Raw genomic sequence first — 26,060 nt, forward strand, 5'->3', positions numbered from 1 at the left:
TTTCTGTCCTGTATTTATCATGGTTTTATAATTATCTTCTTGTGGGAGTCTTCTATAGCCTGTAAGATTCCTGAAACCTTATGTCTCATCACCTTCCACATCAGAAGTCTCAGAGTAAATGAATAACATGTAAGTGATTTCCAGTAAGTTAGTGATGGCCTCAAAACTAGTATTGTGCATGTCCTGCCTCCACTTGAGTTTCCCTCCTCTCTTGTTTACCTGTCCCCACTCTAGACTTCCCTAGAGTAGACATCAGGGTCACCGAGAGGGTGGACAGCTGCACAAGCTGTTAACATTCTGAAAGCTACTTGACTCTGGAGTTACACTTACCACAATTACCGAAAAGAGCTAAATGTAGTACTATCTTTAAAAAATTCAGAAGAACTTGGGACACCTAGGTGGCTTTGTCAATAAAGCGTCCAACTTCAGCTCAGGTCAAGATCTAACAGTTCATGAGTTCGAGCCCCATGCCGGGCTCTCTCTGCTGTCAGTGCAGAGCCTGCTTTGGATCCTCTGTTCCCTCTCTCTCTGCCCCCCACCCTCACTCATGCATGCTTTCTCTCTCTCTCTCTCTCTCAAAAATAAACATTAAAAAAAAAAATCATACTGGCACAAAAACAGGCACTCAGACCAATGGAACAGAATACAGAACCCAAAAATAGACTCACAAACATATGGCCAACTAATCTTTGACAAAGCAGGAAAGAATATCCAATGGATAGGCAGTCTCTTCAGTAAGTGGTGGTGGGAAAGCTGGCCAGTGACATGGAGAAAAATGAACCTGGACCACTTTCTTCCCCATACACAAAAATAAACTCAAAATGGATGAAAGACCTCAATGTAAGACAGGAAGCCATCAAAATCCTCAAGGAGAAAGCAGGCAAAAATCTCTTTGATCTTTGCTGCAGCAATTTCTTACTCAACACATCTCCGGAGGCAAGGGAAACAGAAGCAAAAATGAACTATTGGGACCACATCAAAATAAAAGGCTTCTGCACAGCAAAGGAAACAATCAGCAAAATGGAAAGGCAACCGACAGAATGGGAGAAGATATCTGCAAATGACATATCAGATAAAGGGTTAGTATCCAAAATCTATAAAGAACTTATCACACTCAACACCCAAAAAACAAATAATCCAGTGAAGAAATTGGCAAAAGACATGAACAGACACTTCTCCAAAGAAGACATCCAGATGGCCAACTGACACATGAAAAAATGTTCAACATCACTCATCAGGGAAACACAAATCAAAACCACAGTGAGATCCCACCTCACACCTGTCAGAATGGCTCACATTAACAACTCAGGCAACAACAGATGTTGGCAAGGATGTGGAGAAAGAGGATCTCGGGGCGCCTGGGTGGCGCAGTCGGTTAAGCGTCCGACTTCAGCCAGGTCACGATCTCGCGGTCCGTGAGTTCGAGCCCCGCGTCAGGCTCTGGGCTGATGGCTCGGAGCCTGGAGCCTGTTTCCGATTCTGTGTCTCCCTCTCTCTCTGCCCCTCCCCCGTTCATGGTCTGTCTCTCTCTGTCCCAAAAATAAATAAAAAACGTTGAGAAAGAGGATCTCTTTTGTACTGCTGGTGGGAATGCAAACTGGTGCAGCCACTCTGGAAAACAATATGAAGGTTCCTCAAAAAATTAAAAATAGAACTACCCTACAATCCAGCAATTGCACTACTAGGTATTTATCCAAGGGATACAGGTGTGCTGTTTCAAAGGGACATATGCACCCCAATGTTTCTAGCAGCACTATCAACAATAGCCAAAGTATGGAAAGAGCCCAAATGTTCATCGATGGATGAATGGATAAAGAAGATGTATGTGTGTGTGTGTATGTATGTACACACACACACACACACACAAATGGAGTATTACTGGGCAATCAAAAAGAATGAAATCTTGCCATTTGCAACTACGTGGATGGAACTAGAGGGTACTATGCTAAATGAAATTAGTCAGAGAAAGACAAATATCATAGGACTTCACTCATGAGGAATTTAAGATACAAAACAGATGAACACAAGGGAAGGGAAGCAAAAGTAATATAAAAACAGGGAGGGGGAGAAAACATAAAAGACTCTTAAATATGGAGAACAGACGGTTACTAGAGGGGTTGTGGGAGGGGGGATGTGGGCTAAATGGGTATGGGGCATTAAGGAATCTACTCCAGAAATCATTGTTGCACTATACGCTAACTTGGATGTTAATTTTAAAAAATTTTTAAAAAAGAAAATCAGAAGAACCTGATCCAGAATTTGAGCAACATGGTCTACCACTCTTCATGGAAAAACATGAAGAAAGCTTACTCAAACTAGACTCAAACTCAACTGAAGCCTTCAAAATGTCAGAAAATGTCACAAACTAGAAAAGGCTAATGTGTGACCCTACAGCTAAAGGCACCTGATTTATAGATCATTTAAAAACTACCAAGGAGGACCCCCTGCCCTCCATGGCCCCTGCACCCACTCTCCTGGGTGCCCAGCAGGCAAAGGTGCTGGAGGACATGCTGTGGGAGCAGTCTGAGCCGCTGCCCTAGCTGGCCACCATCTGCCAGTTCAAGTGGTTACCTCCAACTGGTGCTGGAGCAGGAGCACGTGGCCAACACCAAAGAGTATGAGTGGATAAAAAAATCTGAACTTTGGTTTTGCCAAACTGAAGGCACTTGTGCTATTTCTTCCCCAGAGCAGGAAGCACAGCAAAGCTGATATCCTTAAAGGTGCAACTGAATACATGTAAGTTCCCAGTGATATTTTCAAAAGAGCCAAAGACTCAGAAGAAAATCCAGATCACCAGAACTATAGCAACAATACTTCTGAACCACATATATCCTTGGCTAGAAATCTATCGAGAAACAACACCCAATATGCCAGCTGTATTGTGGGCTTGAAGAATGAGGAGGAAAGGCCCGGGGCAGATGGTAGCAGTGGTGAGTCAGCATACACTTAGTCGCCAGAGCATGATGTCTAGGACTGGAGAGATCTCCCCAACCGGGAGTCTGGACAGATTCTTAGAAGTGGATGTCCTGAGTCACAGGCTTCCCCAAGTATGCAAAGTGAAAAGGCCAGACCAGGCCTACCTCCTAGAGACACATGCAGTCTTGAAAGTTTAAAAAAAAAAAAAAAAAAGACTCCCAAGGAGTCCAGACCTAAGTTCCTATATCCTGGAAGGTTCCTTAGTGTGACTCTGGTCAGTATATCTCTCCCTACCTGCACTGCCACCTCAAGGGCCTGGAACAAGTACCTGTTCTGGGCTACAGATGTACCTCAAAAGCAGACAGTCACAGTGCTGCCACAACACAATGGAAGAACAAGAGGAACATGAAAGTTGTTTGTTATCTGCAGATTCTTTACGTAGAATTTAAAAATTTGTATATATCTGAATTTCAGCTTCCTGTAACAACAAAATAATTTGCTGTTGACCAACCACCCTACTGAAGGAAAGAAAAACTAGATGAAAACTGGGTACAAAACACAAAAATGAATTTGAAAGCACCAGAGAACTACCAAGGCAGCAAAGAGATGAGAGACAAAGAGCTCAGAAGAGAAGTACCAGGTAGGACAGGTCCCACATTACCTTTGGCAAAATATGCAGAATCACAAGCAGCTAAGGCAAGTAGATGAGGCGAAAGCAGAGAGGCTGAGGTGCTAAGCAAAGCTTTAATCCCTCTTCCACCGCTGGGGAAACAACACAGGAATTCGGGAACCATCACAGAAGACCCTGCTAAATCATCAAGATTCTAGTTAGGATCTATAAATGGTGGTGGGGGGGGGGGGGTGCCTGGATGGCTCAGTTGGTTAAGCTCAGGTCATGATCTCACAATTTGTGAGTTCAAGCCCCGCATAGGGCTCCCATGCTGACAGCGCAGAGCCTGCTTGGGACTCTCTCTCTCCTGCTATCTCTTTCTGCCCCTCCCCTACTCATGCTCATACTTCCTCTCAAAAATAAGTAAATAAACTTAAAAAAAAAAAGAAGATCTATAAATGTAGTAAGTATGACCTGCAATAAGCCAACCCAATGTACACCACACAAAAGGAGATAAATCCTTGATTAGATTATGGTCAGCTGCTCCTACCGTGACTACCTGCCCAAGGACAAAAGTAAATCCACCTGTAAGGAAAAAGAACACCATCCAGACTATCAAATTATTCTACCATTTCATACAATTTCCAGAACTCAATGAAAATCACCGAAGTGGGGTGACTGGGTGGCTCAAGTAAGTGTCTGACTCTTCATTTTGGCTCAGGTCATGATCTCACAGCTATGAGATCAAGCTCTGCAGCAGGATTCACGTGGAGCCTCCTTAAGATTCGCTCTCTGCCCCTCCCCCGCTCATGTGCATAGGCACACTCTCTCCCTCTTTCTGAAAGAAAGAGAGAGAGAGAGAGAGAGAGAAGGAAGGAAGGAAGGAAGGAAGGAAGGAAGGAAGGAAGGAAGGAAGGAAGGAAGAGGAAAAGAAAAGAAAAGAAAAGAAAAGAAAAGAAAAGAAAAGAAGAAAAGAAAAGAAGAAAAGAAAAGAAAAGAAAAGAAAAGAAAAGAAAAGAAAAGAAAAGAAAAGAAAAGAAAAAAGAAAAGAAAAGAAGGAAGGAGAAAGAAAATTACCAAAGTATTGAAAACCAAAAGAAATAGAAAAACAACAAAACAGAACTCCCAGGAGATTTGGATATTGGAGTTATCAGACACAATCTTAAAAAAAAACTATGATGGGGGCACCGGGGGGCTTGGCTGGTTGAGCAATCAACTTCAGCTCAGGTCATAACCTTGCAGTTCATGGGTCTGAGCCCTACATCAGACTCCCTGCTGTCAGCACAGAGCCCACTTTGGAGCCTCTGTCCTCCTCTGCCCCTCTCCCACTTTGCACTGTCTCAAAAATAAACAAACATTGAAAAAAAAAAAAAAAACCTATGATGGACTTGCATTTTAGGCAAGAAAGAGTGACACATACTAGATTTACCCTCCTATATAAAACAACTAAAAACCAAACAAATATATGAAAAATTGAGTTTCAGACATTAGACATCAAGTAGCACGGGACAATAATCATTGACAGATGGGACATAGACAAGGTGAGCCTTTGTGACAGTTGTGCCTGGACGGCTTCCTTAGAGTGGTGTGGGGAGATGGAACCCAAGTGGAGTCTGGTGGTCTATGTGAATTGAGATGAAGCTGTCAGTCCAGGGACATCAAGGTGGCTACAGTTCACAGGGCAAAGTGCCAGAGAGAGCTACACAGATAGAAAGCTCTAAAGATCTGAAGATCCTCCTGAGTCTTCAGCTGAGTAATGATCGGCAAATGCATATGAACAGAATCTGAGACCAGAGATGGGGGAGGACAAACAGAAAAGGGCAGAGGAAACAAACCTTAGATAGATCACACAGGACCAGGAATAGTTTGTGTTCCCATCAGATGGAAAATTTCATAATTCAGAGAATTTAGAAAGGTAGTACTTAAAGCAGATCTTGAGAAAAATCAAACTGTTTCCAAATAATTCAACTGCATCCCAGAACAAAGCTCAGGAGTATTTATAGGAGTACAAAACCATCAAGCACCCAAAAAAGTAAAATTCACAATGCAATGTGACTAATACAAAATTACCAGACATGCAAAAGGAGAGAAAAAGAGCAATGGGTAGAGGGAAAGTGAAAAGGAATCATAACCAATCCAATCTATCTAAAAAGACAGAATTAGCAAATAAGGACATTGAAAGTTATTTTAACTGTATTACATACCCTCAAAAAGGTAGAGGCAAAATGTTAAGTAAAGGCATGGAAGATTAAAAAAAAAAAACACACTTTTAACTTCTAGTTATGAAAAATACACTATTACTGGATGAGATTAACAGCAAATTAGATATTGTAAAAATTAATGAAATTAAAGACAGCAATAAAAACTGTCTAAAAGAAAAAAAAGGAACAAATTAATAAACAGGATTAGTGAGCTATAAGGCAACTTCAAGATACAAGTACAGTAAAACCTTGGATTCTGAGTAACTTCTTCTCTTAGTGTTCCACAAGTAAACATTTCTTTTTAAAAAAAAATTTTTTTAATGTTTATTCATTTTTTGAGAGAGAAGAGAGACAGAGCATGAGTGGGAGAGGGGAGAGAGAAAGAGGGAGACACAGAATCCAAAGCGGGCTCCAGGATCTGAGCTATCAGCACAGAGCCTGACATAGGGCCCAAACTCACTCATGAACCACAAGTTCATGACCTAGCCGAAGTCAGATGCTTAACTGACTGAGCCACCCAGGTGCACCGATGAGCAAACATTTCTAGCACATTTTAACTTGAAAAACGAGCCATGTCTTGCAATAAGAGTAGTATATGACGTTGAACGTCACATGATCACAACTGAGCCAATGGTTCTTCTTTCTCTCTCTCATTGCAGGATTGTGGGTGATCCTCTCCCATGGCTGTGGTGCTTGCAGAAATCAGTGATTTCTTTTAGAATGTTGGAAGGGCACTAGTGTATTTTTTGTCACTTCAAAGCACCTATGGGCAGTCCTTTTCCACAAAAGAGTAAGCTTAGGAATTCTTTGCTTCATTCTAGGTCAGGCTGCCTGCAGGGACCCTTTCCTCTGTCTTACTGTCAGTTACATTAACTACAGTATATAACAAGAGTTTATTAATACTGCACTGTAGTAAACATCCATGAGAGCACATACAATGGCTCCCATGCAGAAAAAGGTTGAAAAGAAAGGCTGTAAGAAGGAGATGATTACAGTGGAAGTTAAGAAGAACATCATGGAGGGACGCCTTGGGTGGCTCAGCCGGTTGAGCGACCAACTTCAGCTCAGGTCATGATCTCACGGTTTGTGAGTTCGAGCCCCACATCAGGTTCTGTGCTGACAGCTCAGAGCCTGGAGCCTGCTTCTGATTCTGTGTCTCCCTCTCTCTCTGCCCCTCCCCCACTCATGCTCTGTCTCTGTCTCAGAAATAAACATTTAAAACAAAAAAAAGCAAATCATCCAGAAGCATGAATGAGGTATGAGGGTGGCCGAAATTGAAAGATTTTGTAAGAAGTCTACATGTGCATCTCATCTGTAGAGAAGGAGGAGAAAAGGCGGAGGAATCCCTCACTTCAAATGAGATTAGGGAGATGTGTAAAATGTGGGAAACAGTCCAAAATTTTGTAAAAAAGCACCACCTGAATAAGGCTGTGGCAGTGCAAGTGATGAATCTGTTTCACAATAATACAATATTCCATTTCTGAGAAATCCTCAATGACAAAAGCCAAGTGTCATTGGATAGGTTCCTTGTTAAAGCTGCACCAAAAGAAAAAGATTCCATTGACCCAATGAGTAACAGTGATTCCGTTAGGGATACTGGAAGTCGTCCTACACAATAACCCTCCTCTCTCATCTACCTCACATCAGTCATGAAGGTTTTCAAAGGTAAGTGCAGGTTAATTTGTTTATTTTTCTTTATAATTTTGTATTTTCTTTATTATTTTGTATTATATTACAGTATTGTAATCATTTTTATATGCATATTTTTGGTTGTGGAACAAATCATCTGAGTTTCCATTATTTCTTATGTGGAAATTTGCTTTGATAGACAAGTGCTTTCTTTGGATTACATGAATGTTTCTGGAACGAATTATACTCACAAACCAAGGTTTTACTGTAACTGTATTCCAAAAAAGGTGGGGAGTGGAGGGAAGAATATAAAAAATTACTTAAAAGAGTAGCCTAAACTCTTTCAAATTTTCTGAAAACTATTAACCTACAGATCCAAGAGGTTCAACAAAACCTAAGCACAAGAAAAAAAAAAAGACACCAAAATACATCATAATCACATTGCTTAAAACCAGTAATAAAGAAAAAATCTTAAAGCAGCCACAGAAAAAGGACATACATAAAAGAGACAAGGGTAAGAACAACAGCAGACTGCTCATCAAAAACAATGCAAGCACAAAGATGGAACAGGATCTTTAAAGTACTTCAAGATGAAAACTGTTAACCCAGAATTCTATACCCAGAAAAATTATCTTACAAAAAAGAAGGCAAAATAAAAAGACTTTTCAAACATGAAACCTGAACAAACCAGCAAGTATACCTCCACCACAGGAAATACTAAGGGGAAGTCCTTCAATCAGACAGAAAATGAGAACAGAAAAAAACTTGCCTATACACAAAGAATCAAGAACACTGGAAATAGTAAGTACATGGGTAAATAAAAACAAGTTTTCCTAATACTTCAGTGTTTAAAGCAAAAATAACAATATATTGTGAGATTTATAACACATATAAGGAAAATATATGACAGCAACAGCACAAACACCAGGAGAAAAGAAACAAGTAGACTGTTAAAACTCTCATACTAAATATGAAGTAATAGAATATAACTTGATATACTTTATATTATTAACCCTAAAGAATTAGACATTATTAAACAAAGAATTATAGCTTACTAGTCAACAAGGAGATAAAATGCAATTTTACAAAAAATACTGAGTTAATTCAAAATGAAAAAGGCAACAAAAAAAGATTATGAAAATGGAAAATAAATCACATGACAACAGATTTAAGCCCAACTAAAAGAACTGAAAAGAGAGAAACCAGCTAGTATCCACTGGAAGCACCTATCTGAGAACATCATCACAGCTGGGAGGAGTTTAGTGCAACTCAATTATGAGAGCAAAGTGTCCACAATAAGTCAAAAAAGCAGTCTGGACCCCAGGAATTCCAAAAACTGGCCAGCCAAGGCCCCCCACTGGGGGGGGGGGGGCAGGGGGGACACGGACACTCTCTAAAAATGAGAGCAGGGAACAGAATCAGGAAGTTTCACTCTGCAAAAACCAGAAGAGGAAGCTCTAAAGTTAGAAAAACAATCCTGAATTACACCTTCTAAAAGTTCAGAAAAATGAAGTTTAAATAAAAATGAACAGAAAAGTTATATGGTCAAATCTCATAGAAGCTATTAAGTTTTTTTTTAAAGTTACCAGAATAACTAAACTCCCTATGGACAAGGAAAGCATACCACAAACATGCTCAAAAAACTACTTATAATTTCAAACGGAGCTAAAAATTTGACATTAAGAAATGATAAAAAAAAAACATAAATAAGAATTAGAAAAACTCAGTAAAGGAAAACTAAACTACCAAGAACTTAATGATGAATAACCACAAAAAGAGTATGCTTTTACAAAATGAGGAAATTTTTAAAAATCACAAATAAATGAAGAACTAAGGGTTCAGAATCAATTGTTTTGTTATACACCAGCAATGAACAATTGGAATTTGACATTAAAAACAGCAATACCATTAGCACCCCAAAAATGAAATACAGTAAAATCTTGATTTGCGAGCATAATTTGTTCCAGAAACATGCTTATAATCCAAAGCATTCGTATATCAGTGATTTTCAAGAACCCTTGTCTCAGTTGTGATCATGTGAGATTCGGCATCACGAAGGACTCATATTGCAAGCCACTGCTCATTTATCAAGTTAAAATTTATTAGAAATGTTTGTTCATCTTGCAGAACACTCACAGAACAAGTTACTCACAAAGGTTTTACTGTACTTATGTACAGATCTAATAAAATATACACATGACCTGTATGAGGAAAACTAAAACTTTGATGAAAGAAATCAAAGAATTAAATAAATGGTAGATATTCCATGTTCAGCAATAGGAAGACTAAATATTATCAAGATGTCAGCTCTTCTCAACTTGACCTATAGATTCAATGCAATCTCAACTGAAAGTACAGCAAGTTATTTTGTAGATGTTGACAAACTAATTTTAAAGCCTTATATGCAGAGGCAAAAGATCACAAAATAATCAACACAAAATTGAAGGAGAAGAAGCTGGAGGATTGATGCTAGCTGCCTTCAAGACTTACTCTAAAGCTACAATCATCAAGACAGTGTGGTACCGGCAAAAGAATAGACAGATCAACAGAACCCCAATACATTCATACAGTCAACTGATCTTTGACAAAAGAACAAAGACAATACAATGGAGAAAAGTTTTTCCAACAGATGCGCAGGAGTAACTGGATATCCACAAGCAAAAAAAAAAAAAAAAAAAAAAAAAAAAGTAGATACCTCACACTCTTTATAAAAATGAATTCAAAATGGATCACAGACTTAAATGTAAAACACAAAACCATAAAAATCCTGGAAGATAGTACAGAAGAAAATCTATTGTGATTTGGGTTTGCAATGACTTTTTAGCTATAACACCAAAAGCACAATCCATGAAAGAAATAATAAGCTGGACTTCATTAGAATTAATAACTTCTGTTCTGTGAAAGCCACTGTCAAGAGAATGAAAAAACAGGTCATAGACCAGGAGAAGGCATTTGCAAAGACCTATTTGGTAAAGGACTGTCAATCAAATACACAAAGAACTCTTAAAACTCAACAATAAGGAAACAACCCAATTTAAAACTGAGCAAAAGAGGGCACCTAGGTGGCTCAGTTAAGTTAAACATCCAACTTTGCCTCAGGTCATGATCTCATGGTTCATTAATTCAAGCCCCACATTGGGCTCTGTTCTGAGAGTGGAGACCCCACTTCAGATCCTCTGTCTCCCTCTCTCTTGGCCTCTCTCCGACTAGTGCTCTCTCTCTCTCTCAAAAATAAACATTAAAAGATTTTTTTAGCATATAAGCATAAGAAAAGTTATGCTCTTAATCATATGTCATCAGGGAAATGAAAATTAAAAATAGTAACAATGAGATACCACTACACATACCATTTAGAATGGTCAACATCCAGAACACTGACAACATCAAATGCTGGAAAGGATGTGGAGCAATAGGAAGTCTCATTCATTGCTAGTAGGAATGAGAAATGATATAGACATTTTGGAAGAGTTTAGCAGTTTCTTACAAAACTAAACATATTCTTACCATATGATCCAGCAATTGTACTCCCTGGCATTTACCCAAAGGAGTTGAAAACTTACATCCACACAAAAACCTGCACATGGATGTTTATAGCAGCTTTATTCATAACTGCCAAAACTTGGAACAACAAAGATGTCCTTCCATAGATGAACGGATAAATAAACTGTAGTAAACCCAGACAATGGAATATTATTTAGCACTAAAAAGAAATGAACTATCAAGCCATGAAAAGACATGGAGGAACTTAAATGCATATTATTAAGTGAAAGAAGCCAATCTTTAAGGCTACATACATACTATATGATTCCAACTATGTGACATTCTGGAAAAGGCAAAACTATGGAGGCAGTAAAAAGATCACAGGTTGCCAGGGTTCAAGGAGAGGGAAAGGAGGATGAATTGGCAGTGCACCAAAGTCTTTTAGAGCAGTAAAAATATTCTCTATGACTCATAATGGTGGATACACTCCATTATATATTTGTCTAGACCCGTAAAATGTACAACACCAAGAGTGAACCCTAATGTAAAGTATGGACTTTTGGGTGATCACATGTCACTGCAAGTTCATCAACTGTAATAAATGCATCATTCTGGTAGAGGACGTTGATAGTCAGGAGGTGGAGGGAGTCGTGCACTATACTTTGTCAAATTTGCTGTGAACCTAAAACTGCTCTAAAAAATTAAAGTCACTGGGGCGCCTGGGTGGCGCAGTCGGTTAAGCGTCCGACTTCAGCCAGGTCACGATCTCACGGTCCGGGAGTTCGAGCCCCGCGTCGGGCTCTGGGCTGATGGCTCAGAGCCTGGAGCCTGTTTCCGATTCTGTGTCTCCCTCTCTCTCTGCCCCTCCACCGTTCATGCTCTGTCTCTCTCTGTCCCAAAAAATAAATAAACGTTGAAAAAAAAATTAAAAAAAAAAAAATTAAAGTCATTAAAAAAACAAAAATCTAGATCAGTGGCTGCCAGGGGCTGGAAGTCAGGAGGTCTGCTTAAAAAAGGTTCATGGGGAAGTTTTTTGGGGGTGATAAAGCTCATATTGTAACTGTGGTCGTGGTTATACAACTGTGTATTTATTTTAAAAGCTGTACAACAGTAAAGTGAATTTTACGGTATTTTTATTTTACTGTAAATTATACCTTAATTTTTTTTAAGTTTTAAAAATGATTCAAGAGACCAATATGCAAATTCAGAGAATAAATCTCTGAAAAAACACAAAGGAATTGGAATAATAAAAAAATATTATCCAAACTATACTGAAATGGTTTTCTTTAAAAATAATGTATAGTTTGAAATTTTTTTTCTTTATATACTGTACTTGAGAATATCAAGATAGAACAACCAACACCAAGATATATTCCAGTAAAATTACAGGTAAAAAAAAAAAAAATCCTTTGGGTATCTAGGCAAAAAGAGCAACTAACTAATAAAAGAAAAATTATACTGGCATCAAGGCCATAGCAAAACTGAAGTAACATACATAAAATATTTAAAGAAAAAATGTGAGCCACCAATTTTACATTCAGCCAAACTGACTTTCAAATATAAAGGACACAAACTGTTATCAACATGCAAGAAATACAGAAAATACTACTCCCATGAGCCTTTTCTAAAAGGAAACATCTAGAGAACAAGCCTCCAGAAAACCGAAATGATTAGGAATAAGCGAACTGGTGGGAGGCACTGAATATATACTTACCTACAAAACAAAGTCTAAATGGGGAATTATGCAGGTTAAATGGGAAGGCTGATAGTATATAATGACTACATACTCTATCTAACAGTATAGACAGAAAACAACTACTTAATGGGAGTGAGGAGGGAAACGGGGATAATATTCCGAGCAGTTTTACCCGCTTTCAGTACTCATATTAGTAGTAGTATTTTTAGTACTGTTATTCTGAGACTGCAATGTAATATGGGATAAACCAAATAAGTAATTACGGGATATTCAAATTCCATCATCCCATGTCCCTGAGAACTAGGACACCCAGTATGAAAGGAGATACACATGTAATTACAGAAAAGGTTAACTAAAATCCCTGTTATTCTGATTCTGAATCAAAAGTCTCAATATATTTTTATATTTTAACTGTAAATATACACATATATTTTTAAAAATTTTTACAAGTATGTATATATCATATAAGTACATATCTTTCAATCATAAACGTGTACGACTATACATATATGATGAAAAGCTATGATGCATATAGTCTTATTTCACAGCTCTGTCCAGTGAAAAGACCTAGAAACAGTGACCAACCCAATAGTAACAAGCATCTGTAGCAACAGATATTTTGGTCTTGAAATATCATTTCCAACTTAAAAAAAAAAAAAGATTTCTTGGAAAAAATTATAAATTCCAGGTTTGAGGCAGTAAATACACAAGATGAGTCAAGAAAATCTTATTATATCAGATAGCAAGGAAACTACCAAAGACAGGGTTGTATCAAAAACTCATAAATCCTTTAAGAAGCTCTCCCACTGGCCGACAACAGGGCAATTTAAGCATCAAAATAAAAGTAATAATCACAATCCACAACATATGTTTGAAACTAAAATGTTTAGATATCGTAGTTAATAATGACACTTTAAAAAAACCTAATTAGTCACCATCAAAGAATGATAGTTTATACTGAAAACTGGTAAATAAAAGGAAACAAGCTTTCTTTTCTAATTAATCATTAAGTGTGGGAAAGCATGTGTTTGTAGATGTAGCTCACTTAATGAAAAAAGATGACAGAATTAGAGTATCACTATTTTGCTTAGATATATATAATTTACTATTAAAACTATAAGGAAACAAAGGAAGTGATTAAAAGAAAGTAATGGTTACTTTTGAGAGCACAGAGGTGGTTATAATTGGCTGTGGCAAAGGAAGGGGCTCTGGGGTAGGTGAAAAAGTTCTAATTCTTGACCTGGATAGCGGTTACAAGGCTATTGACCTTATAATAATTCATTAATAGATTTGTCTGTGTGGTTTTCTTTGTGTTTCATTTTACAATAAAAAAGGTTTTCTTTAAGAAGTAAATGATGAATAGCTGTTTGGCTTATCTGGTTAATACCAAATGACAAAAGGAACTCACCACCCATCCCACTGGAACCAGAGGAGCATATGAGATAACTGTGGGTCCAGGATTCAATGACCTCAGGTCCCTAGAACTCTGCATCACAGAACCTTAAGGAACTGGTGCTAAAGCATATACATGAACTGTCTTTGCATGAACTGAATTCAGGCCTTGACAATTTCTACATATAGGAGCTTATGTACTCAAGACTGCTAAGACAAAAAGTGACCTTTCTGATAGCGGCTTTATTACAAGGTCCTGTTCCATAGACCAATTTCAACCAACAGTTTATCCTCCGTGTTACTTGGTAAAGATACGACTATTTGTTAAGAAAGTTACTTCACAGGAATCCTTTCTTCCTTCCTATCTTGTATACAGATTTCTTACCAAAGCTCAGAGTAAGCAGAAAACAATGATTCAAAATTGTCAAGTAGTTCTCACCATAAGGTAAAGGGGGGGAAGAGTGAGGCAGTAGGAGGAAAGAGTGGAAGAGAATCCTCTTAACCTCAGAGATATAATCTCACTGACCAAAGTGAGTACTTTTTAGTTTATCCTGGTATTGTAAGAAAATGGAAACTTCCCTACATGCAAAGGACCTATAATTCAAAAGCCACTAACACAGGCTGAAAAAAAGAGAAAAATACAGTTAAATACCAATCATGAGGAAATTAAAAGGGAAAAGCAAGAAAGGGTGACTGCCTGAGCTTTAAAGGTAACTGGTAAATCAGACAGCATGTTTCCCTTTGGGCTTACCTGATCCAGAAAGCCATATCTGACAGAAGAGGGAGAAATTTTACTCTCTACCACACCTACTCTATGAAACTGAACACCCCTTACTTACCACCAGCACTCTAAAGAGAGAGGGAAACCAAGAGAGACTCGCGTGGGTACCCAGGGAGAGTGTTTAGGTTTACTGAATAGGTTCATAGAGATTTTGAGCTGACAAGGAAAGAATACTACTATCATTACTTTCTTTTTGCTTCCTGTAAATATTTTCCTGCCTAGTCTTGGCAATTATATTTTGTCTATTAGTTACTTATATTGGTGCACTCCGTTCTTCTCACTCCCTAATATGCCATAAGCTTCAGAATGCAGGGACTGTGTTTTTTTCCATCCTATGTATCTTCCATATACCTAGTACAGCACCTGGCAAGATGTTATACACATAGCATGTGTTCAGTATGTTTGCTGCATTAAATTAAAAAAAAAAAAATTAAGGACAGTCAGGAAAAAGAGGAGAAAACTTGCAAAACTCAAGACAGAATAGAAGAAAAGTATGAGGAGGCATATTAGGCCAATATTAACACAAAACCTCTTTAGCACTGGTTGCCTTAAGAATAAGGCACCTGGTATTAACCGGGTGTATCCCTTCACCACCTTTGAAGTATTAAAAAAGAGGCTGCAGGCCCCCCAGCAGGGATGATGGGGATATCTCTGCGGCTCTGGTTCTAGGGGCTCTCCTATTTCTTTGACTAGGTCTAAACTGCATTAAGGTAGAAGGGAACTTTGAGATCTGCTTTGAATTCTTTAAAGATTTTGTGTTTCTGAATAAGGCTATCCTTAGAGACTCAGACTGAAAAGCAAATGAAAAAAATAAGGAGAAACAAATCTATCACATAACCTATTCTAGAACAGGGATTTCCCATCCCACTGGAAATATGTAATTTGATAATACAAAAGCTCAATCCTACTTTATCAGAGAATTAAGTATCAGAACAAACCTTTATGCACTAGGCAGTTCACATGTGTCATTTTTATTTCATCCTTGTCATTCCCATTTTTATAAAAGGACACTGACACTGAAATAAGCAATGAATGGGTTTTGAACTTTGACCAAAACCATATTCTTTCCACTGAACCTTCCCACTTCTAAGATAATTAGCACTGGTAAAATACAACACTGCCTCTTTAGTGCACTGGCATTAGAAAGCTTAATTTCTACCATCTTGATTTCCACACCATTAAATTTATGCGTGCATGTCTTACCACTTATTTCAAGCTCTGCCCAATGTGATTTCTTTCCATTTGCTGCTTCTTCAGAGGACATAATTGTGTACATCCTCCTAGGGTCAGGAGGCTCGTATTTTTCTTTGGGCATGCCTGTTGAATTGAAAAAAGCAATCAGTATTCTGAAGAACCAAATAACTGGAAATAACCAACATCCTTTTAAAAGTAAATACCCGTATTATCATCTCTAAATACCACTTCCCACTAAAAAGAAGCTTCTTGGAGAAATGGAGAATTGCAGGTCCAGGATCAGAAAAATATAAAACAAGGCTGGGTGCTAACAAAGATGCTGTAACAGCAGACAGCTTGGAGAAGCTTCCATTGGCCACAAGACAACATGAACATCAAAAGAATAACAATAAAAAAAAAAATTAAAAAAAAATTCAGTCACCTAAAAAGTGGCGGAAGGGAAAGAATTAAGCATTTATCCTGCATTTCTGGCCAAAACTAAATAAGGGAATAATCTTAATAGAATTCCATCTAATAAATGCAGAAAGTTAAATAGTTAGAAAAATCACTATTTCACAACCCAAAATGAAAAAAAAAAAAAAGGACTGAGGCAATGACCACCAATGATTAATGAAAGCATTAGGTGAAAAAAGAATACAATGGAAAAATTACAAATGGATATTCAGGCTATGAGATGTCAACACAATGGTCCATCTCATCATTAGGATGACTAAACTCATGTGCCAACACGACATATTTTGCCCCCTCATCTAAACATAGTAAAAATAAAAAAACTGAACGTGAATCAAATCAAGCCCTCCTACTCCTGGTAACCAGTTGACACAAAATGAAGAGGATAGAGGAATATGTTAAAAATAATACATTCGGGGTGCCTGGGTGGCTCAGGTCATGATCTGGTGGTTCATGAGTTCGAGCCCCACGTTGGGCTCTGCACTGACAGCTCAGAGCCTGGAGCCTGCTTCAGATTCTGGGTCTCCCTCTCTCTCTTCCCCTTCCCCACTTGTGCGCATGCACTCTCTCAAAAATAACTAAACATTAAAAAAAATAACACAAAACATAACAACGTGAACATACTGAACACTTCTGAACTGTATACTTAAAAATGGTGAAGGCAGCAAATTGTTATATTTAACCACAATTAAAATTTTTTAAAAAATTGTAAACAACTCCTCAAAAATACAGCCAACCAGATACAGAATATGGAAAGTTCTACATGAGAAAGATCCAATTTCTTCAAAAATAAAGGACATGAAAAAGAGGAGACCAAATTGACATGGAATTTGGGCACAGCAATGAAATGCAATACCCACACCTTGTTTGGGTCCAATTTGAACAAACCAAGCATAAAAATTTTTGAGAATTTGAAAAACTAAATGTAAGTTGATACTGAAAGATCACTCTTCATTTCATTTGTGGTTATTTCCTTAATCCTTATCTGTTATCCATACATTCTGACATACATATGTGAAACGAAGTCTCACACCCTTGCATATCCCCCAAACTCCTTGCCTGAGTCTTACTTCACCTGATTTGTTTGGATGAGCCCAAAGTCACTTAAGCCAACTCTCCACCTACTATGGATACATACCCAGCTAAATATAGCCAGAGAAAAACCTACTACACCATGTGAACTTAAAGGGAATCACTCAGCAACCACTTACCTCAAATGGACTATTTATGCCAAGAAATTATACTTTAAATTCTCCTAGTCCCTTCTACATGACTTTCTCTTCAAACTTCTAACAATTACCCTCCATCCTCCCTTTCTTACTTCCATTTTCTCATTGAAACAGAAAACAACCAAAAGAGGCCTTTCTATGAACTCCCACCCCCACCCATCTACACTCTCATTTAGTAGGACAAATTGCCCCTCTGAACACTCAATCTCATCCCCATCATCTTGCCTGTTCAAGGACATTACTTGGCAATTCTCTCCTACATCACTTTCCCCTTCTATACTAGATCTTTATCTTCAGTATACATATATATGGTATTAGCTCCTTTATTTAAAAGTCCTGACCCCATTTCCCCCTCCAGTTACACTTTTTTTCTCATTCTCTTCACACACACACACACACACACACACACACACACACACACACACAAAAATTATCCTTGGAAGTTACATATGCTGTCTCCTCCTCCCTTTTTCCCAGTTAAAATCATTCAAATCAGTATGTGCTTTTAACATTCCACCAAAAACTGCCAGGAAGAAAACCAGTGGCCCAACATTGTTATAATCAACGCTCGTTTCTTAGACCTACTTTTGCTTGTCCTACAATCAGTATTTGATGTAGATGATCACTCCCTCTTAGACAGACTCACTCAGTTGGCTTCCAGGATATCTTTTCTCTTGGTTTTCCTCTCATCTTACTAAATTTAGTCTTTTGCTAGTTCTTCCTACAGTCAGAATTAACTCCATTTTACCAGCAGAAACCTGAAGCCCAAAAACGTTTAAGAAATTTAACCAGCATTATAAGGCTGGGAAGTAGCAGAGTCAGGCTTTGATTGCATCTGATTAAAAAGTTAAAGCTACTTTCTAAGTGAAATAAGACAATCACAAAAAGACAAACATTATTTCATTTACATGAGGTACTAAAGTAGTCAAACTCACAGAGACAGAAAGTAGAATGGCAGCTGCCAGGGGCTGGGGAAGGGAAGTTACTGAATGGGTGCAGAGTTTCAGTTTACGAGAATTACGGAGATGGATGGGGGGTAACTGTTGTACAACATTATGAATGTATTTAATACTACTGAATGCTACATTTAACAATGGTTTTAAGATGATAAATTTTATGTACATTTGCCACAATAAAAAAAGACTGGAAAAAAGTCAAAGCAACTTTCATTATACTATGCTGCCTTCCTAACTGATGGGAAGTAGAGCTATTTTTGAAACAGAAATGAGCTTTGGGCAGTCAAAACATATAAGTAAATAATCCTTAAAAAGCTGCTTTAAAAAATATAAATGATGAGACTAATCATCTGCACAAGAAACAGCACATCTATTTTTTGTTTTCTTAAATATTATTGATGAAACTGTTGTCTTACATGTTAACTTCTGGAAAAGAGAAATACAAGGTCTGAAGTTTTTAGACTGTTACAAAATACCTAACAGAGAGCTATACAGTCAAAAAACTGTTCCTATTCTAGAAGACAATCTGGCAAAGCAAGTGCCTTTTCTGAATGATATGAATATCCTAGTAATAACCTAGAAAATATAAAACGTTGTGTAAGGCTACCAAAGCTTGATGGTTAACAGTGCTTAAGATCACCCAAATGCCATGATTTTGATCAGACTCTACTTAGAAAACAACCATCTGGGGGCACCTGGGTGGCTCAGTTGATTGAGCATCCAACTTCAGCTCAGGCCATGATCTCGAGGATCATGAGTTCAAGCCCCACACTGGGCTCTGTGTGACAGCTCAGAGCCTGGATGGAGCCTGCTTCAGATTCTGTGTCTCCCTCTCTCTGTGTCTGTGTCTCTCTCCACCCCTCCCATGCTCATGCTCTCTCTCTCTCTCTCTCTCAAAAATAAATAAGACATTTAAAAAAATTTAGAAACCAACCATCTGATCTTCATTGGCTTTTCCAAATAGAATTTAACAATGGTAAGAAATTGGCTCTCTCCAGCTGAGTTTAGTATCTTGGTCCTATTATTAATCATTTGACTCCTTAGTGAAAGTTCAGAAGTCTGATTTGCCAACTACATGTGAGCTTAGTTTGAATCAAGGTCCAGAGTTTGATTCCACTTCGGAGAATGGACAGAAGTGCCACTGAACTAATAAGAAATCTGAAAACTAGGCCCTGCACTTGGGGTCATTCCATTAGAGGGTCATAATTTCTGCATAGGTAGCCAACCACTCCCTTTCTTGATTTTTCATAATGTGGGATGGGTTGTCTTAAAATTTAAGAGACAGCTCATTAAATGTGAAAGCAGTGAGGAGATCATCTTTATTTCCAAATCCCTGAGACTGAGGATTCGGAAGTGGGGGTGGGGGGAGGTGTATGACAGCAGAGAAGTTGGCCAACCACTATACTGTACACCTGAAACGAATTTAACATTGTGTCAACTATAGTCAAATTTAAAAAAAAAAAAAAGTAGCAAATTGGACAAACTCCAGAAGCAGCAAGACAAGCACATCTGCCCACTGAACACCTCCCCATTTTTTTTTTTTTTTTTTGACTCTGGCAAAGCATAGCATTGGTAGGGAAAAGGATATAAGAATGCACACAATTTAGGATCTTTCCCAAGACTTTGAAATCAACAAGCAGATCTCTCCTCTAAATAATCTGCAGTGGCATACCTTATTTTTATCTAAAAAGACTAAAAGGTTTCCAAAACAGACTTAAAAACTGTCAAGGATTACAAAAGAATTAGAAACAGCTAGGCCAGGGTAAGCAGCTATGCAGCACCTGACTAGTCAATCCCCTATCCCTCCAACCCAATACCTGACATCACTACTGACCCTGGCAGCATAAAACCCACCCCCACTCTGGATCTGAGAAACAGTTTTTCATTACCTTAGAATAATTATTTGCCTTAAAGAAACACAGGACATAATTTACCAACATAGAAAGACAGGCTTTCATAATTAAACATTTTAAGAAATGGCCTCAAAATACAGAACTATAATCACAGTGGGAAAGTCAGCGTTGCAAAGCAGAGTTACAAACCATAACACAACTAATAAGGTTATCCTGGAGTGTTTAAACTAAGAGTGGCCTAACTGCATACCATAAACTTAGAAAAACAGCTATCTAAATGAGGAAAAAAAATTAGGAACCTACAGATTCTTTACCTAACATTTCCAGAAATGGTCTGTGTGTGTGTGTATGAATATGGTGCAGTGAGGGGCCTGGGGCAGGAATCACAGGGAGGGGTTACGAGGGATTTATCAGAATCTAAAATAAAAGAAGAACACCTAAATAGGAAACAGACTAGAATGAAGATACAAAGATAACTTGCAAAAAGTTATACCCTACCCCCATAGCGCTAAAAAGATTCATAGTTCCCTAATCAAAGGCCTTATATTAAATCTATTTTAACCATCCTCTGGCTAGGAGTGGAAAGAAACAGCTGGTAGAAACAGGAACATAAAGAAAGGGGTAGGAACCTCTGGTCTTTTTCCTGTTAGGAACCAAACTTCTACCAATCAAAACCAGGGACAATCAGGTATCTGAATGTTCCCATGGAAGGAAAATGTAATTATAAAAAACCACCAACTGGGGGCTGAAATCCACTAATCATAACTACCCACAGCCGATATGTGTGCCACAGCCTGCCTCTCCCTCATCTGTACTTAACCTTCACAATCAGTCCGAGTGGAAGCCAACAGAAATGCTTAAGTACCCACCCACACCATATCTGTATAAAATGCAAGTCAACAGAGTGGTCAGTGTCAAACACAAATTAAGCATAATACACGTAGCACAATGATTATACAAAATCATACAAAAGAAAAAAGAAATACTACAGAAATCGAAAAATATTCCACAAAAAAATTGTTTCTTGTGCTTAAAAAACTACATAAACAAAAACTACAAATAAAGAAGTCAACTGTGCAACAACAAAAAGTGAGATAAAAAGAGTGTAGATCTAAGAGTGTAGAGGAAAAAATATTTGAATATTAGAATCTCTAGAACAAAATCAAGGCAAAAAAGTTAAGTCACAGACTACATAAACATAATTCCTACTAAAACAAGAGGCAAAGACAGGTGAAAATTAAATACACGTTTTTATGGAAAAACAAAAGAAAAGAGATGATTAACATAATATCTAAGAGAGTAATTGAGTAATGCCATAACTCAATAAACCTACGCTTTGGTATTTACCAAAGAGAAAAAAAACTGCATTTCCAAAAAAATACATTTATATAAACTTGCATAATAGTCTTATTCATAAGTGCCAAAACCTGAAAACTGAAATGTCCTCAACAATGAAAGGATAATCAAAGGATAAATACTACTCAGCAATAAAAAAGGAATAAACTATTGATACATAACACACATATACAGATGAATCTCAAACATTACACTGAATGAAAAAAGACCCAAAAGAGATTCCATTTACATGAATTTGCAGTGGTAACAATGGCTGCCCTAATGGGAAATGATGAAAATACCCAATATCTTAAATGAGGTGTGGTTTATATTGGTATATATTATGTATCAAAATTCAAACTGTACATTTAAGGCCTATACATTTTACTTTATATAAATTTTACCTTAACTAAAAAACCTTCTGTACTCAAAGACTTGGTCAGGTGTGAAGACAAACAAAAGGACATTTTCAAGCAATTACTAACAAAACATACAACCCATGTACTTTTCTAAATTACTCATTATAGCATTATGACAAAAAGTGCACACAACTTAAGTGGCCATTAACAAGAATGTTCAATTAAATGAGTCACTCTACAGCCACACTAGGGGAAATCATGCAGCTGTGGGAAGAATGATGGTAAGTATTGGCATTACATTGAATTATTTACTTTGTATTTTAGGATTAAGCAAAGAATGACTTATGTCAATGATGTTAAGAACCAAGATTTTCAGGGTAAGAAAGCATTTATAAATCAAGTGAAAATACCAACACCAAAACTGACTTGAGAATACCAATATAAACTAATGATTTTAAATTTGTTTCTAACAATGCACTGGAGTGCTTCAGAAGCTATGCTATGTCTGGAATAACAGCACCTCTAATCCTCAGTTTTGATCTCTAATACCAAGAAAGCAAAGTTCTTTGTAAAATGGATGATTACAAGTCTGAGGCAGGAAATGTATAAAATGTATAAAGCCTGAGACATCCTTTAGTGCCAAAAACCTAAGTCAACAGGACACAGGAGCCAGTTAGAAGGGGTCCTCACTGGCTAAAACTGTGGACAACTTGAGCAAAAAGAATCATAAGTATAAAGGAATGAAATACACTGAATCAACAAAGATGTGTAGATAATATAAGTACCTGTGCTACAGAAAACAGCTGGCAGTGCTGTAAAAGGTGGATTAGCAGCAGAGGAAACTACTGCAGTAATCAAGGCAAGAAGAAAGCAAGGGGGAGGAGGAGGAAAGGGAGTGCCAAAGGTGCAAGTTAGACAGACACCATTGGAGGCAGCTTTCAAACTAAGAAAATTGGTCACCAAAGAGAAAGATTTAGGTGTTTAACTTTTCAGCAAGTACCGCATTTGAGTTAACCAAACAGTTCCAGTTGAAGAACAGCCCCACTTTACAAAAGAATGACAGCTAACAAATGAACGAATAAAAAAAAAAAAAAAAAGGCAATATCATTTTATAAATAACTCCTTTTTTAGGCAAGGATTCTAAATTGTGTTAAAACCATTAGATGAATCACTGGCACTGGTGTAATGCTAAGGTAACACCATCATCCAAATTGTTTTTGGATCACAAGGTAGAAAATGTTCAAGGGAGGAATAAAAGGTTACCTTCTTCAATCTTCACGACACTAATGGGGGGGAGAACCAGACACTGACTGAGTCTCTTGATATGACAGAACCCCAAGTGCACATCAACAATGTTCACCTTGATGAAGAACTAGAGGAACTGGCCAGATAACACCAAAGAAGCAATCAGACAAAGTGAGAATGCAGGAGCTTCTGCAGGATAACTGGTCTGCTTCAACAAGCTGGTGCCAGAACTACTTTAGATTTGAAGAGAATTAAGGGATACATAATCAGAGGTAATAAATGGTCCCTATATAAGACCCACAAATCAGCAATAAAGGACATTTTGTGGGCAGCTGGGGAAACATTTAATACCTAGTTCATATTTAAAATATGAATGAATAAGGGACGCCTTGGGTGGCTCAGTTGGTTGAGCTCTTGATTTCAGCTCAGGTCATGATCTTGCAGTTTGTGAGATGGAGCCCCGTGTCTGGCTCTGTGCTGACAGATTCTTGGGATTGATTCTCTCTCCCTCCCTCCCTCCCTCTCTCTCTCTGCCCCTCCTCTGCTCATGCTCTCTCTCGCTAAATAAATAAACATGAAAAAATTTTAATATTAATGAATTATGAAATCATGTTATTTTGGCCATGTACAAAAATGTTAAGAGGCACTCTGAAGTTGAAGAATTTATTTTAATTATATTGGCCAGATCTTTTTCAAGGAAAATGAAGTTGAATTACAGCCATCCTCAACTGACAAAAAATGCTAAATTTAACATCTCTTTTTTCCTTTTTACATTTTCATATCCATTCTTTGTGTATTCTTTCTCAAACATGAAGGAGAAAAGGACTGGGGCAGAGGAAAGGGAGGCAGGGAAGCAGAAAGAAACTCATGCGCAGGAAGACCCTTTTGATTGACTTATCAGGCCCCTGTCAGAGCTACAAGTTAGGGTGTACAGTTGACACCTGAACAACACAGCTGAAAACCCATGTGTAACTTCCGACTCCCCAAAATCTTTACTAATAGCCCACTGCCGACCTCAAGCCTTACTGATAACATGAACGTCTGATTAATACATATTTTGTATGTTATATATTATACACTGTATTCTTACAATAAAGCTAGAGAAAAGAAAATCATATGGCAGAGAAAGTAGTTACAGAACTGTACTATAAAAAATCGACACATAAATGGACCTGTGCAGTTCAAACCCGTGTTAAGAGACAACTGTATTTGAAAAACTAGTGACACTAACTTTGGTGCCAATTTATTTCTTCTAATCCAATCTTTCACTAAATCAGACTGATTTTTAACTCTTTATAATTTCTAAACCTGTCTTCTCCATTTTCACTGCTACTGAAGCTAATTTACACCCTCCTCATTTCTCACCTTCAAGTACTAACCATCTCCTCTATCCACATCTACCTTCCAGATAGATGCCTGCTCATATTGCTCCCCTGCTTAAAAACCAAAGATGGCCCTTTCCACCGATCTACCTACCTAAATTTCAAATTTCAAATTCCTTTATTATCTAGACTTAGCCAACTATTTTCTCATTCCTCTTCATCCACTTACACTCATGCCACCCTATAAAGTCCTAAATTGATTACAGCAAACCTACTTCTAAGGGGTAGTATTTTAGTATGTGCTAACCCCTTCACCAAAGACAACCTTCACGCTAGACTTCTACTCGCCCTCCAAGCAAACCCAAGTCACATGTTGGAGCCTCTGTAAACCCTTCCCAATAAAAGCACATGTTCACTACTCCCTCCTCTGCGCACCAAACACTTTCTCCACCATCTGTCACACCGAACACCCAAACAGTTTGCATCTCCCGGAGTCTGGTGGAAGCACTACTAGAACATTCCACTAATGAACTGGTCTAAACATTCTTTCATTCATGACCCAGAATCAGGTTTTCACAGAAGAAAAATCCCAAAGCAACTCAGTACATCTGAACCATGCTTCCTTAGGGAGCTTTCTTTACAGAATCACTCATTCACCAAATGCTTACTAATCACCTTCTCTGTGTCAAGTACTCTGTCAGGTGCCAGGAATAAACAATAAATAAATACATGGTCATGGCACTTTATCTGCTTGGGGAGCAACAATTTCACAATCATATAATCACACTACAACCCTTTCTTATTTTTACAGTCATCACTCTAATTTAGGACTTTGCCTTTTTTCAACTATTATAATAAACTCTCATAATTGGTATTTATGCCTTATAGATTACAACTAACCTACATAACACTCTCAAATTATTAATTATTATTAACCTACATAACACTCTCAACTTCTAAAGCTGAGTCCTAATTACACTGCAGAATTCAGGAAAAAGTACCATTCTTTGTAAAAAACTGGGAAGTCTTCTGGAATGATTTCTGGTCCTATATCAGCTTTAAAACTGGGATTCTATGGCATCCTCTCTCCCATCACTGCCCCCCACCTAAACTTTCTACTCCTTAGAAAACAAATTCAAACTTCTTAGTTTAGAATTCAAAATATTCCCTTTCCAGATTTTATCCAATACTTTTTTTTTTGGATGTAACTGCCATCCTTCAAATATGCTCCACTATCTTCTATTACCATTACAAAAACACCAAGCCACTGTAAGAATGCCACCAAAAAAAAAAAAAAAAAAAAAAAAAAGAAAGAAAGAAAGAAAAGAAAGGAAAGAAAAAGGAAAAGAAAAGAAAAAAATTACTCCCTCTTTGAATACAATCCAATTTATTCACAGGTACATCAAAATCTG

The 26,060-nt window shown here is 37.7% G+C and overlaps 1 protein-coding gene and 1 pseudogene across 2 annotated transcripts in view; one reads left to right on the forward strand and one right to left on the reverse strand.

Annotated features, from left to right (window-relative positions):
* The window catches only part of CNOT6 (CCR4-NOT transcription complex subunit 6), a 76,133-nt gene that overhangs the window by 37,877 nt on the left and 12,196 nt on the right, over nucleotides 1-26,060 (reverse strand). For both annotated transcript variants that reach the window (XM_047082771.1, XM_047082764.1), the window contains exon 2: nucleotides 15,909-16,022. In XM_047082771.1, the coding sequence (XP_046938727.1) occupies nucleotides 15,909-16,020 (112 nt within the window). In that variant the 5' untranslated portion in view covers nucleotides 16,021-16,022. The remainder of the gene's footprint in view (nucleotides 1-15,908; nucleotides 16,023-26,060) is intronic.
* Nucleotides 2,454-3,113, forward strand: LOC124508485 (factor in the germline alpha-like; annotated as a pseudogene).

The sequence above is a fragment of the Lynx rufus genome, unplaced genomic scaffold, assembly GCF_022079265.1.
Source record: "Lynx rufus isolate CCGP_SWC_20201006 ecotype Redwood Valley unplaced genomic scaffold, mLynRuf1.p SCAF_1, whole genome shotgun sequence".
Lineage (NCBI taxonomy): Eukaryota > Metazoa > Chordata > Mammalia > Carnivora > Felidae > Lynx > Lynx rufus.